Source organism: Salvelinus namaycush, chromosome 19, assembly GCF_016432855.1.
Source record: "Salvelinus namaycush isolate Seneca chromosome 19, SaNama_1.0, whole genome shotgun sequence".
NCBI classification, from domain to species: Eukaryota; Metazoa; Chordata; class Actinopteri; order Salmoniformes; family Salmonidae; genus Salvelinus; species Salvelinus namaycush.
Window position 1 is genome coordinate 39,405,513 of NC_052325.1, and position 15,665 is coordinate 39,421,177.

Below are 15,665 nucleotides of genomic sequence, written 5' to 3' on the forward strand. Positions count from 1 at the left end.
TCTCAATTACTGCAAGTGAGGTGATGTGACTTGCGTGGCAGTGTTCCTCAGTGGGGCATGTGTAGGAAGACTTACACAAATGAGTGTGAGATAGCCAGAACTATAGAAAACAAAAGACATCTGTAAAGCTGCACATTCCTGAGAAATGTAATGATGTCACTGAACAGCATTCGATGTCCCAAAGGGTGAATAATAACATCTTACTGTATTGTCTCTGGTAGCCTAGAGTCAAACCCCGTTTTTTATACATCTAAATCTATGTCCTTAAATCAAAAATCCAATATTTCCTTCAAATATTCAACAGTCGCTTTTTCCCTCTGAGAACTAGGGAGTGTGGTTTAATACTGCAGCTCCACAGGGATCTACCAGTGCAGGTCTCTACAGACATGGCAGAGTAGCTCTGGTCTGTTGTGGAGCTATAATGTTTCTGGACAAGATCATCACACACACAGGGACATTGAGATCGTCCCATAGATCAGGGAGTAGTATCAAAACTTGAAATTGCTCCAAATCCAAGCAGTTCTATGCTACACATATTTAGATCAATCTATCGGCCATCTGTTGATCTAAAATCATGGTTCGACTGCCAGTTCTATATGGAACATGATCAGCATGCTTGTATTGTGTAAAACAGTAGCTAGCATATTTGTTTGAAGAAGGCTGGCCTATAAGACACCCACATATTGTTCGATCTTATGTAATCCTATGGGTTGTGTAAATGCAAAAACCACAGAGACGAACAACGAGAGAAGAAGAAAACAAAAACACATCTCTTCTTGATGCAATGACAGAGCAGGGTCCCTAACTTACAGATCGGGGCACTGGGAGCACTTTGCAGGTTGTTGTCTCAGGTATGACGGGAGATAATTGCGCTTGCTCTCCCCAGATAGAGAAAGGTGTGAAAAAAATATGCAGCCAATTTGTCGTGCGCTGATTTAAAATAGAGGAAAATATAACCTGCATATATTCCTGATCATCTAAAACGGTAAAGACATAGATTGGCTATGACTCAAATTCCAACTACTACTAAACATAAGATCAACCATGAAAGAGATAAAAAGCAAGAAATATATAAATATCCATGATGTTCAATCTAATCACACAGACAAAGAGAGAGTGTGAACATTGGCACAAGATCCACTGATCCATGGGGAATTGGCAGGGATAACAGCAAGCAGGAGCATTACATATGGGTTGCCATTTTCACAACTTTGACAAAGAGAACGCAAAAAGTGCTATCTCTCACTATCCAACACTGTTAAAACAATAAGCAAGATTACCATCGTAACAAAGACTCCAGGTGAATTAACTAAGCACACTTTGTCAAAAACAAATAGTGAAGTGAGAGATGGATGTTCCACAGGGATGCAATAATGTTCAGACCAGTCTGAGTGGCAGAGCAAAGAGACTGGGCATTAATGAAGCCATCATCCTCCCACTAATTCAATGAGGTGTCAGTAAGGGAGGTAGCCTGCCAGAATGACTCAGTTCTACCAAAGCCAGATGGTTTCTTAACACCGAATAAATAAATGGATTCGTGTGTAGACCTCTATTGCAGGGTTCGTGTACTTAAAAACAGGACAACAGGATGGTCATCAGAAGGAGAAGAACGTTCTGATCTGATAACCTGGTTAGCATGTGTTCCCAAGGAAAGGTTTCTGCTGCTATTGAAGTTGATTCATGTGTTCACGGCGTTTAAAGCTGTTACGTTGACAAAGTGTTAAGACAGGCCTTTGTCAACGTAACTGTACACAGCTCACACCTAAAAGTGCTCTCCACCAAGTCCTTCTCCACCTCACTTTGTTATCATCATTACATAGATCCCTCCACCTTTCCTTATGGTGTGAACTGGCATCAGTTATTTAGCTGTCTTTTAATTATTACATATTGTTAAAATACCTGCTAATGAATTGTGAAACCAAGTGTTATGGTGTGATTGTGGCGGCTCAACTAGAAGGATTCACTACATTTACAGCGGTATGCAAGCACCTTTTTCAATTACAGTCCATCTTTAGGGGTTTTCATTCATTAGGCCAGTAGCTGGTGTGAGGATGTCCACCTTACACATAGACAAAGGTGTTTCTGTGTTTTTTATTTGCCGCCATCATTACAGGCTGAAAGCAGAGGGCCCTCTACCTGCAGAGGGACTCAGAGGAAAACAAAGGAGTGCCCACTGTGATTTTCACCAGGGGCTTGGAAATTCACACCTATACGAGTGTTGTTTGTAAGGCTGATAAACGTGTGAAACGTAAGGGGTGGAGTAGAATGGATACTTCATCCAAAAGAAGAGTCTGGATTTTATGACATAGAAATCAAGAGAATAGTGAGACTCAGATGGTTATTTCTTTATCTCTATGTAAAACAAAAAATAATAAATAATTACAGAGCAGCAGTGTATCTGATACCAAAGTGGTTGTTCTAACTGGAGCTGAACATGGCCATATGGGCAAGTGCGAAAATAGAATGTCCAGGAAGTGCATAAGGATTCATATGGCACATGAAAAAAGACAGCATTTCCAATATTACCAGTCTGATAGTCAATTCCTGAAGATCTCATCAACGAATGGCAGGTTCGTCATGACAGTTAATACAAAGATACCTTGGCGGCAAGATTCTACAAAAGATTCTACAAAAGAAGGATAATTGGTGTTGGCAAATGATTATTCGTTATTACATGCCGGATTTCTAGTCCCTAAAAATAACAAGATCAAAAGGATGAAAACAAAGTGCATGTGAGTTGCTCCTCCTCCCAGCATTGGTGATGTTCAGAGGCAGCCTGTTATTGAAGGTGTTAATTGGCAAATTCAGTAAAAGTCAAGAGCATGTTCCCTGTCGTCCTCGCCCAGCGAGGCTAGGTCATTAAACCGAGAATGGATTCTTTCATGCTGCCTTAACCCTTGAAATGCAAGTTTATTCCACTACCCCCCCCCCCCCCCCCCCCAAGCTCCAACCCGCCCCCGTGTGTTATAGTGAAAAACAATCTACATCGATGCAACCGAGGGCCATCGAAAGATGAGGAAAATACTTGTAGGCTACGGCTTTCAATCTCACAACCATAACGCAAGCCAAGAAATGGCTATCTACCAACAATTCTGCAATTAGGCTCATGATAATCCTTCTAAAACACAGCCATGAGATGTTACTGTATGAGGCCCACTCAACACCATGTCAATAAGGGTCATATTTTTTGGAACTGTTAATAGGTTTGAAAAATGTATCAGACAATGACATTATCAAACTCACATTGACCACTATCTCTGCGAACCGTGTACATATCCAGCCTCCAGGTCCCCTGAAACGGGAGGCTCCTTTGGGGTTCTGGGTGCGATCTCACCACTGCCTCTTGTCATCACTTGCTGTGACTGCCAAATCTGTTCTCCAGAAATCAGGGCTCTCAAATCAGCACCCGAAACAAACACATCACGGAGAGAGGGGCCGTTCTGAGACTTTCCAAAGGCAACAATGGCTTCAACACATGTCATCTGACACGGGTAACTTAGAAACAAGGAGCAAGATGCAGCCCAGCCCATGGCATGAAAACTGCGAGGTGATACTTTGAGTTCACTATGCCAGGAGATTTGGCAGTCCAAAGTGACATTGTGACCAGCCCGCAGATAACTGAATATGGTTCTTTCATGAGTTGTTAATTGTTTGCATGACGTTGATGTTGCGACACTGTTCTGGCCAGGTGGTCTTATTACACTGGCTGGGCATGTGTAAACAGGCATCTAGACTGTAGGCTTTTTTGTTGTTGTTGCAAACAGCACACAAGATTTAAAAATGGGGAAAGGTAAACACATCTAGAAGAAAATGGATAAGAGATTATACAAAGAATCAAACAATTTATTCCAAAACTAGCAGGCAAGGCCTTTGAAGATCACATTATGTGTTAACTGTAGAATATCGTAGAATAATCTTCAGTACGAAGAAGGTTTGCTTTTTTACCTTGCACTAAAAGCAGTAGGAACACATTTGCACCTGTCTGAGTCATAGCATTTCCAACCTGGTGGGTCTGTCTATGTCTGTAAATAAGAAAAGCCAGAGAAAGAAGCCATTGTAAACAATGCAGCAGTCTACTAGTTCAACTTCTCAAATGTTGGTGGTAAGTAAAAGGGTTGATCAAACTTCCTGTTAATTAACACTACATACAAATTCTAGAATCTGTCTTTCTTTTCTAACAAACATTTTTTTTTTTTTTCCTTCAGATGTTCTGGTAAGCAGTACGGTACAGTAGTACTCTTCAGTGATTGTGATGTGTTAAATCTGTTAAGAGATTGACAAGTGTTCTCGCTAGGGCCATGTTGTCTTTGCTTCAAGCTTGGTGTACATTCCACCCCAATATAGCAGGCGTGATAGCCCTTGAGTAATGTCATGACAGTGTATTGCATATAGTATACCTTACTCTAAACACTATGTACTGTAAGTCTGCCACTAGAGCAATTCCTTTAGTAATTATGAAAATGTCAATGATTATAGAATTGTATTTGGAGTCAAGATATATCATACAATCTAAAAGAACACGCGCACTAGCAGTTCCATTTCAATAGCAGCTATTGTCAAAGGAAGCGAATAATTTACAACAACAAAAATGAACCGCAGATGCTACAATGATCACTGTGATCATAGAAATCCCTCGTTCAAGTTATATTAGTTTGATAGTTGAATGATAAAAATAAAAACTTCAGATGTACAATCTGCAGATTCCTTTTCTAAGTCGGTTAGAATACAGAGATGTGGTGATACAGGCCACTTGCTGTCTAGGACCTTTTGGCTTATTCATTGGCTGGCAGAACTGGTGCCAGAACAAATATGCCCCCCCCCCCCTTCTCTCCTCCAGTTGGAATTGACTGAAGTCCCCTGAAGCTGGTGACTTCCTATTTATCCCTGAACTCTGTACAGCTCAGAATGGCGGTGCAGCAGCACTCCTGATTAGCATGCAGTAATGATTGTGAGCTGGGCTCCATTGTTCTAACACCTCCCCTCTCCTCCGCACCAATCTGTCACCGTTCAGCGGGCTAGCGCTGCCTCAAATGCTGCTCTCCACAAATGAGATGGATAATTAGTTGCCCCTCACGAATGCTGCACTCTTCTCACCCCTGATTGCTTTCACCTTTTTGCTCCTGGCAATTTTGACACCTCGTAATCAGCCTGCTGCTTCTCCCTCTCGATCCATATCCATCTTCCTCCTCCTCCTCTTCGATTTTTTTTATATTTCCTCCTATGTTCCCTCCAAACATACCTGCCACAGCCGTCACAGCTCACATGGAACAACAAGCTGGCCCAGGTTAGGTACACAAGCTGTTCCCCTCAAGGTGGGCATACAATGGGCTCCCAAGAGCTAAAGTCAGCGTCCTTAGTTCGCTGTCCACATTGCTTTATTAACAAGTGAGTAAACATATCAAATCAAAAAAAATCATAGACCTAGCTGTCAGTGCAGCTTCCCTCTTCCAAATAACAAGCAGTGACAACATAATTATGTGCAAGCATCTGTCGATGATTCCAGAGAGAGAACCATACAGTCTGCACTGTGTTCAACTCTTCACAGATTTACAAGGCAGCATCATTAGGGAGATGGGTTATTTGTATTTGCTACATTTTTTCTGAATACATTTTCTCTATCCTTCACTGTCCATAATTTGATGTGAAAATTCTGCAATTTATGTTCATCCAAGTTAGACATAGCACATTATGCTTGGCACATTGTACATGACCAAAATGTAATATTCAGCTTTGTAAATACAGCACAAGGACATGTTGTTTCAGCTATTTCACCCTCTAAGATAATGTATTGTTGTTGTATTTGTGTGGTACTAATGTCTTCCTCTTCCCTTGTCCACGTGAACAGCAACAAATTATTATAATAATCTATTAGCATATGTCAAAGAGGATGAATAGGCTCTGCTCTTTCTTTTGATATCAACGCCTGCTCACTTTTGGTTTCTCCTTCATCACGGAAGATTTGAACATAACCATGAAGATTGGTGAAGTTATATATAAATCAGGCAATAATGTCAGTGATAAAGCAAAGGCCATATTCTGTGATTATCAAATCCTTAAGACTCGACTCAATATGATTAAAAATAATGTATGATATTCAAAATAATGTAAAATATATTAAAATAGCTATGAAGTATCCACCGGTGTCAAGTAAAGCATGTAAAATGGGATTAATAACAGACCCTGTTTGCAGTCTTCACACCAGCTCATCTAGACAGCACAAGTGTTACTAGCCCATATCCGAAGGGCTGCAAGGTCGTTACTGCACACAAATGTTTTAATACACGTATTTCCCCTACTTCACTAAGACATCATCACACAAGATAGTAAAAATGACTACAATTGTTTGCAAAGCTGTGAATAAATATTGCCGAAGTCAAAAGCTATTTGTACACTCTTAGAAAAAATTGTGCTAGCTAGAACCTAAAAGGGTTCTTCAGCTGTCCCCATAGGAGAACCCTTTGAAGAACCCCTTTTGATTCCAGGTAGAACCCTTTTGGGTTCTATGTGGGACCTTTTCCAGAGGGTTCTACATGGAACCTGAAAGGGTTCTACCTGGAACAAAAAATGGGTTCTCCCTGGAACCAAAAATGATTATCCTATGGGGACAGCTGAAGAAACCCTTTGGGAACCCTTTTTTCTAAGCATGTAGGCAAGAGGCTAGGTCTCATCATGAAAATCGACTGTGTTGCTAACAGCTTGTGTATTGGTATACCGTTACTAGCTGGTCAGATATAATTAAAGACTATAAAATTAAAGACTATCAAATGTAAAATGTATTAATGTAAACCAACCCATAAAAGGGGAGCGGGGGAGTGCAAAATCATGTTCAAGCGTCTATTCATCTGTTAATAAAGTACCACCTATCATCTGAAGATGTATAAGACTAATATTGTCAAGGATAAAAACATTGATCTACAAATTGCAAGATAATTTGTCATGTAATTGAAGAACTGAACCGGTACCTGATATTATGTGGAGTAACACATAGTTTAATTAACCTGTTTACCTGCACAAATCTGCTTTCAATGACCATATGGTGTTATAAATTATAACATTGTTTTAATTAAATGGAATTATTTCATATTCTGCACTAAGCATACCATGCAGCTGCTACCAATTACAAAAGCTAATTTAGCCAATTAGTATTTATGTATAGCCTACTTTTAATAAAAACGCCTGTGACCAGTATTTCATAAACCAACATGTGCACAGCATAATCATTTAGACAGAAATCATCACTATAAATTGATAAGCAAAACATTATGCTGGCATATGTATTTTGGATTGAAATATTACTATATGCCATAAAATAACCGCACATTTATCAATACTTGTAATTTGCATGACTCGCACATTTCCAGATCCACTTGGAGAATCAAAGTGGATGCATCTTCAAAGATCTCAGTGAATGTTCCCCTGAAAATACAGTATCAATGTATTACTGCTTTGGGGGACAAATGTAGGCACCATGCATGCCATTAAAATCCTTGTGTATAATCAAAAAACATTAAATAATGTGTGAAAAATCATGATTAAATGTTTGCTTTATTACACTCAGACCGATACTGTACAATATCATTTCATAGGTCGACGTACAATTTCCAAGTAATATTTTAAGACAAAACTGTAAAATGTACCATTAACCTCTTACAAATTAAATAAATGATTGAGAGTGGATTCAAGTCCCAAAACGCCAGTGTCATGTGACATCCAGCAGAGTGCGTGTAATTCATGGCGTGGCAACAAAGACATGAATTAACCATGAATCAACCCTAGAGTTGTTGTATTGGGCAGCCACTGTCTGCTAGTGTCAATTGCTGGCTTCACTCTCACTCTGGCAATGAGTATAAAGGTGGCTGTGCATGTGCTCTTCGGGAACTACCGCGTTGCAGTAGGTACATATATCAGGGCTGTTGTTGTTCATCTGTTGTTGCTGTTCCGCACTCACGGCCTGCGCTGCTGTTGCTGTAGTAGCGTCGCAAAGCTCAGGGCGCCTTGGGGGCTACATGGAAGGACAAACACACCACTTTATACTCTAGAATTCATACACTTAGCATTGCTTACACTCACCCACTTACAGCATGGTAGGTCATGTGCTTGGGTCTTTCACTGAGGAAAGATCTGTTGCTCCGGGGGAATACAAGCAAAGCATTGTCCAACTTGAACTCGCTTTCTCAACATCCATAGTTCCTGCCCACGACTTGTACTATTGTAATGCTGTATATTTGCTACAGTAGGATTGAATAGTTATCCGTTTCTGGCATTCGTGATAAGTTAGAAACTGAGAAACCAACCAATGACATGATCTAATAGCAAAATAAAATATACCATCAGTGTGGGTGTTCTACCACTATTTACCATACCACAGACACACGTCTCAACAAAGGTGTATTTCTTCGGTGTATTTTCTTTTTTTTTTTTTTTTTTTATTAATTAAATTTATTAGATATTTTTTAATCTCTTAATTATTTTTTTTCTCCACAATTTCATGGTATCCAATTGGTGGTTATAGTCTTGTCTCATCATGTTATCCAGGTGTACGGAGGAAACACCGTACACCTGGCGACCGTGTCAGCGTGCACTGCTCCCGGCTCGCCACAGAAGTTGCTAGTGCGCGATGGCAAGGACATGCCTGCCGGCCAAACCCTCCCCTAACTCGCACGACCAATTGTGCGCCGCCCCATGGGTCTACCGGTCGTGGCCGGCTGCGACAGAGCTTGGACTCGAACCCAGACTCTCTAGTGGCACAGACCACTGCGCCCCTCAGGAGGTCCTTCGGTGTATTTTCTAACAAAAAGCATGGTCTTATATAATACTCAAAAAAGGTCAGATGACCTTCCGAAAATTCTAAAGAATACTACGTGACAGGTAAGATCAATTTGACGTATACTGAAAAAATAAATAAAAGCAATACTGCCTCTATCATTCTGCATTCACGACCTCACAGGTGTGAACAGTTGTACTGATACTGGTAATCATAAAATATACATTCCTTTGGTTCTGAGATCAACATGGACTTGTATAACCAACTACAAAATTGAATGGCATGAAAGCATTATCATATAAAACAATTGGTGTGTTTTATGATCATTTGTAATAACTATGTAACATGCATTGTTGTACACATAGGCCTATCATAGCTTATTGTGATGAACAACTTTCAGAGACTTGCCACACTTGTATCGATGTGTGAGGTTGCCTTGTACTATTTATACGCTTTCTCTCTCCCATTCGTTTGCCAGAAAAAAAATCAGTAGTTGAGAGTTTCCTAATTTTACCTGCAAATGAAGGAATGAGCATTTCCTGTGAACCTCACCTGCTGGTGTCCACGCACACTCTTGTGTGAGAGCGACATGGAGGGGGAGGGAGGGTGAGAGACAGAGGTAGTATACAGGAATGGGATGGCCAGCTCTATAGACGGTTACCTCTATGACGGCAGAGAAAGTGCTGACTCCTGGGCTTGGCATGGACAGGTCAATGCGTTTTTCCGGAGCGCTGTTCAGGAACTCGTATTCACTGTCTGTGGAGGGGGGGAACTTGATGCTGAGTGTGGTGAGGGAGTCCACTTGGTTCGTGTCCTCTGGGCTTGCACCGCGGGATGCCAGGGACATGGGCGGGTGCTGGAGGTCGACCCCTGGCCTCAAGGCTGAGGGGAAGGGCCTCTCCGCCTGCTCCACGGCCACGTCTGTACACTGAATGGGCATGGAGAACTGCTGCTCTGTCGAATGTCATACACAATGCTTTCATCATACTGTTTCTGTAACATATCGACATTCACTTACAACATTTAGATATTACGTTTTCCCATTGAGTAGCAATTAGTTCAAGTAATAATGAATAATGTAAAGAATATTTTCACTTTTATTTTCAATAAGTATAAATACACACGGTAAGTATAATATGATTGTAGTTTTTTCCATTCCCATCATTATATAACTAACCAGCGCTACATCACAGCATGTTTCTGTGGAATAATTCAACATATTTATCTGCTCATTCTTTTCCACACAGGTGGAGGGCCATGATTAAATAGGCCAACAAGGCATTAATGTACGGTTCTGCTTAAGGTGTTGATATCTCATTGTGTATAGGAACAAAGCTAAAGCTGACATATATAATTACTAATATCGTGTTATGACATATCCAAAGCAATTGTAGCTCAACATATTTTCTCTATTGTAATTAAATTAGAGTACATCAGTTCAGGCCTTGGGTTCCTTTCAACAGTGCTGGAATAATAAGCCAATTCCAAATTACTATTGTGCAGACTTTAATATTACCATTTGCCATGTCATTTCCTCTGTAGATTTTTTTCAGGTGATCTTTTTGTCTCTGGGTTAATGTACGTATCTGCTGGAATTTCCCCCGAAGAGCTTGAAACACTTCAAGAACATCTTTACTGAGAGACAAAGAAATGCAAGTAAAATAACTGCTTTTCATCAAAAAAATGAAGAAAAGACGCACATACTAATGCACATACTTCTCAAAACTGCTGGCTACTGGTGCTGTGTGTGGTGAAGATGACACAATCACAGCAGTTTCCATATTTTCCTTCTGAAAAACAGACACACATGGCATGAAGGACTTACACTGCAGGAAATATCAACCTTACTATTATTATACACTATCCAAATTGAATACTAAAAGTACATATTTTTCTGCATAATGTGATCATTTCATAAATCAAAATTTTTATGTCATAAAAGTCATATACTGTAACAATAATTATGACAATTATACATTCTAACAAAAAAAATCATGGGTGATGCCTTGTGATCTAAGTTATTAGGGAATTACTCAACAATAAAGCTGGCGGTTCTATAAAGCTGATGACTATGGGGCGGCAGGCAGTAGGGTGTTTAGAGCGTTGGACTAGTATCCGTAAAGGTTGCAAGATCGAATCCCCGAGCTGACGAGGTACAAATCTGTCGTTCTGCCCCTGAACAAGGCAGTTAACTGTCCCTAGGCCGTCATTGAAAATAAGAATTTGTTCTTAACTGACTTTCCTATTTAAATAAAGGTAAAATAAAAAGAAATGGCCTCAGACCCTGAGGGTTGGTGATGCTATCCTCTAGCGCCACCTGTTGATGAAAGATAGTATGTGTGTGTTCATTCTATTAAAATGATCCCCAATGAGGAGTTTTGATTATATTACAATATTACGAATTAATCATTTTTGAAAACATTAATGTTATCCAGCTATAAATGTATTACAGAAAAGCAACAAGATGAATGATGGCCTATGTCACACGAAGTGGATCTATTGTATTGTGCATTGAGCTCTGATACAGCTATCAGGGCTTGAAGATACAGAACAGTATCTACAAGCAAATGTATGATTTATGAACAATAACGTCTGTGTGTGTGTGTGCGTGTGCGTGTGTATGTGTGAGAGAAGATATTGAGCTTTTTTGAGAGATTTGAGAGAAAACAAATGTTACGAGGCAGCCAATGGGGATGTCATGTTTGCACCCCAACACGTCCTTGCATCTACATCCTATTTGTAAACATAAATAAACAAGATCTAACTCTAATCTCGTGTGGATTGTTTGATTGTGTTAAACATATCTACCAAGTAATGAATCTTCCTCAAGGAGCTTCCTGGGTTGTCAAAGAGAGGGTTGGAAGGAGACAAGGTTTCTTCTTCCTGTTTTCTAGGAGCAGCCTCACCTTTGACCTCTCCTAAGAATCAAATAAGAGAGGAAATATAATGTAACCTAACTACTTAGTCAACACAGAAAATCTAATTTGCAATGTCCTGAAACAACAATAATATTTATTACAGCACAATTTATCTCCCGGGGAATAGACAATGCAACGGTATTCCTGGATGTTCCCAATGTAGGCATCTCGTTTCTTTCACTGGAGATGAACTGTGAGGTATAGAATATGTCAGAAAATGTCATCATGCAAACAATTCTATTAAGAAAACAGCTATGCTTGTCACTTACCTGAGGGTTGCTTAGTTGCTGATATCAACTGAGCTTTGAGTATCGAAATCAACTGCTGCTGGTCTTCTATCTGTTCCTGAAGTTTCTGAGTGTGCCGTTCATAATTTACATTCTGCAAATGTAAAACTTCCGTTACATATGAGTCGTGAACGGCATCACTTACTAGTAGCTAGCCTTTTGTGTCCTTTATAGTTTGTTACTATGTAATGATCATGTATTTCATTATATCGAAGCACTGTATGGAAAGCTATACCACATCTCACTGGACGGAGTTCAAGTCTCATAAGTGAATTAGAAGAGTTGGGGCCGGATTCCCAGACCCAGATTAAGTCTAGTCCTGGAATAAAATGTACATTCAGTGGAGACATTAAAATACATTTATAGTCCAGGACTAGGCTTTCTGGGAAACTGACCATTTGTTTTTGATCACTGTGCATAAGGTGTAATACCATCTGCTGTAGTTCCTTTTTGGCATTGTCTCTCTCGATAGAGGCCTGGCGGTAAGCTTCATAGGCCTTGTTGAGTTGATCTCCAATATTCCTCTCCATGCTGTGTGCTCCACGATCATCACTGACACAGCAGTCATGAGGCCTGGCGCAACATATCACACAACCAAAGTTTAGGGGCACAATACAGCATTAAAGCACATCATCACATAATTTGCTGTAAGAAATATTAATCACCTAACTTGGACAAACACTTGAATAAAACTGAAAACCCCCAAGTCATCCTCTCTCATCATGACACTGGGGCCAGTGCGTACTTCTCTTTTACACCTGTCCTTGCTAATTTGAGAAATTGAAAAGATCAACATTTCTGGTTGATTATACAGGTGTCCTAAGTAAAAACAGCTTCTTAATGAAAACAAACAAACATCCAAAATATGTACAGAAAAAAAAACAGTTAGGAATAAAAAAAATATAAACTGATTAAATCAATTGACATTTATGTGAAATTGAATATTAGTCATTTTTTTAAACAAGTACAGTGCTGTGTACCAATACATGAATTTACATTATTGAATACCATGGTTTGTTACTAGTCAATTAATCTTTGGTCATACGTGAGAAATGCCTGCAATCACTGTAATAAACAAATGTGTGGAAAATATGAGATATTCACAATCATTTTGTGCACTGAGAAGATGTTAATAGATTGAATCAATTATAATGGCATATATTTTGGGTAAACACACCTCAATGTGGTTGCCCATTATTAATGATAGCTAATGAACAATAACAAATAGCCTATGTCTTCTTTCAAAAAAGTTGTATTATGCCATGATCAATACATTAAGCTACTAATATGATAAAGTCAACAGCCAATGACCTAAAATGGGAAGCTATGACAGATCTAATACTTTTAAAAGCAGTTGGGGTTTGTTTTTCTGGGTGTCCTGAATATATTTTTTTCAGACTTCTGATAGTGAACTGAGCATGGTACTACTCTGATATGATTGGTTACTTCGTTTGAACACACAGCTAATCCAATTCTCCATCTAGTCATTTATTTGAATAAACACCCGTTTAAGACAGTACAATAGTAGTCACTGTATGTCACTGATTGCATACCAAAGTGCATGATACTATGAAGACACATACTAGCCTGAAGCAACCTAATAGTTATACACTGTAGCACGAACTGGCTACATCATATAACGTCGACCTTCATTGGCGAATGTACAAAATCGTTCCGGTACAGTTCCGTTTTTTGTATCGAGCAGTGTCAATAGTTGAATAGTTGAGTAAGTTTGATACCCAACCAGACACTCGTTGAGCTCGCCTCGACTTTCGTATCTGACTGTATAATTGCAGTATCTTACCTTCATTCGAATATGTCCAAATTATTGTTTTGATACTGCGAAAAGTTATTATTCTTCAGGTGGCCTACATTTACTACGTGCGGGAGTGGTGTATTTCATTCAAATGTTCATTGTACATGCATTATAACGCTTGGGGAACTTCCCTCGGGGAATCCCCGAGCCTAGTAGACTTCCGCCTTGCTGGACTGACCAATCATCTTTGAGGTAGTGAGTTCTTGCTGGGTGCTTAGCAAGTTGAGGGTTCTTCTTGCTGCCTACACGTCTGCAACGTTGTGCACGTAAAAAGTAATCAGATAAAACAAAGTGTCAGAAATGTATGTGTTGATTTTATTGTCAGCTTCTCTGATGAGTGTTTTCTCACACTGTTGAACTTAGCTAAATTCAGCAGAAAACAACATTTCAGCCTCATTAGTGTAAAAGTGTTTTTGCTTAAATTGTGACCACTAGGTCTCTGATAGATAACGTGTATAGTAAAATATTAAAATAGACATGTTGCTCTTTGCAAAAAAGAAGTATCACTAGCTGAGATATTCATATGACCATATCACTAAGCACTATTGATTTAGTAAACTTTATAGTTATTTTTAATGATTCAGACAGAAAGGTGGGGGCATGTCACTGTGTACTGCTGCCTACAGCAAATAATCTGCTTTCATTGCATAACATAGTACATAAATATATCAGCATCCAGCTGTAGGCCAAGTTGGAAGATCTACTCTTTTTTTCCCACAATATGCAATTACACATTTATTAAATGTATTAATGCAATCATAACTCATGAGTATTTTGCTGTTTCACACATTCATTGAATAAGTTCATTTGTGCAGAACTGCAAAAGAAAAATGGGACAGTGCCAAGTCCAATAGTGACCAACAGAGGGCAGGTAGTTGCCTTCAAATACATTCTGTATTGAAGAATAATATATCTTACCATGGTCATCATTATTAAGGGGTTTCCTTAAGGCACTGTCAAAACAGTAAAAAAAAAAAGTCCCTCTGTGAGACAGTCCAATGGCCAAGAGAGATCGAAGGAAGGCGCTGAACAACAGTCTTTCAGGTGAAGTCGTGTTTTATTTACAGCAATGTGTAGACGTAGGCAGTCAACTTGATATTAATGGATCCAGAAAAATAATAAAAGCTCAAATATAAAACTGTCTAACAAACACTATTCACAGTTATAACTACAGCTATTTACTATAGGCTAATGACTCTCATTACAGCCATCTCGTAGGCTAGTGACGGACAGGCAGGTATCCTAACAATCAGCAGTCTACCCCATTCCTCCAGGCCCGAAATTCTTAGACAGACTGGAATAAATACCAGTTGGCAACCAACCTTTCTTCCGTGATTGGGTCATTCCAACTCCCTTCCCTGGCTCCCTGGGTATAAATGGACACCCTCGTTCATCTTTTACTGTTATGTTATTACCGTATGTTGCCTCAGGATCTCACGGTTTGACTTCAGTGTTGAAGTTTGCCCAGGGAGGGGATAAACGTCAAGTTAAGTTTAGGCATTAAATCTGAATGGTTAAGGTAAGGGTTAAGGTTAAGGTTTGGGATAGAGTAAAAAAAACACACAAAAAAACGAGTGCCTAGCACTGGGATTGAACACGTGACCCTTGGAGCCAGAGCTCGCGGCATACTTGATGGTAATAGCCTACTTGATGATAATAGCGCTTACCGTTGCCCATAGTGGGTTGTTTTGAAGGCATCTCCCAACATCCTGGGACCTGGATGAATGTCAAATATCGCATTGGATCTCAAGTGACCTGGTTGGTATTTTGATCATGCATTTGAATTATGCATTTGACATTTGTCCTTACAGCTCAATTCTCATAGGATCTTAAAGATGCACTCACAAACTTTCATACAGTATAATTTCAGCCAGTAGTTT

At 39.5% G+C, this 15,665-nt stretch overlaps 1 protein-coding gene across 1 annotated transcript; it reads right to left on the reverse strand.

The window, feature by feature from the left end:
• Positions 1–7,519: 7,519 nt before the first annotated feature.
• On the reverse strand, positions 7,520–13,925 carry LOC120064412 (TRAF family member-associated NF-kappa-B activator-like). The gene is made up of 8 exons (XM_039014976.1): positions 13,774–13,925; positions 12,401–12,542; positions 11,952–12,063; positions 11,573–11,682; positions 10,481–10,554; positions 10,281–10,399; positions 9,426–9,718; positions 7,520–8,002 (listed from the first exon to the last, which is right to left on the reverse strand). The coding sequence occupies exons 2-8, from the start codon at positions 12,497–12,499 to the stop codon at positions 7,811–7,813; spliced, it is 999 nt and encodes a 332-aa protein (XP_038870904.1). The 5' UTR covers positions 12,500–12,542; positions 13,774–13,925; the 3' UTR covers positions 7,520–7,810.
• Between the last annotated feature and the right edge of the window lie 1,740 nt (positions 13,926–15,665).

Excerpts from the sequence above, each read along its gene's own strand:
- LOC120064412 (XM_039014976.1), bottom strand. The coding sequence starts at position 12,499 with ATGGAGAGGAATATTGGAGATCAACTCAACAAGGCCTATGAAGCTTAC. Across the intron at positions 12,064-12,400 it reads AAAAGGAACTACAGCAGATG|AATGTAAATTATGAACGGCA; the intron begins GTATTACACCTT and ends TTACATTTGCAG. Across the intron at positions 10,555-11,572 it reads TGAGGAAGATTCATTACTTG|AAGGAAAATATGGAAACTGC; the intron begins GTAGATATGTTT and ends TCTGTTTTTCAG.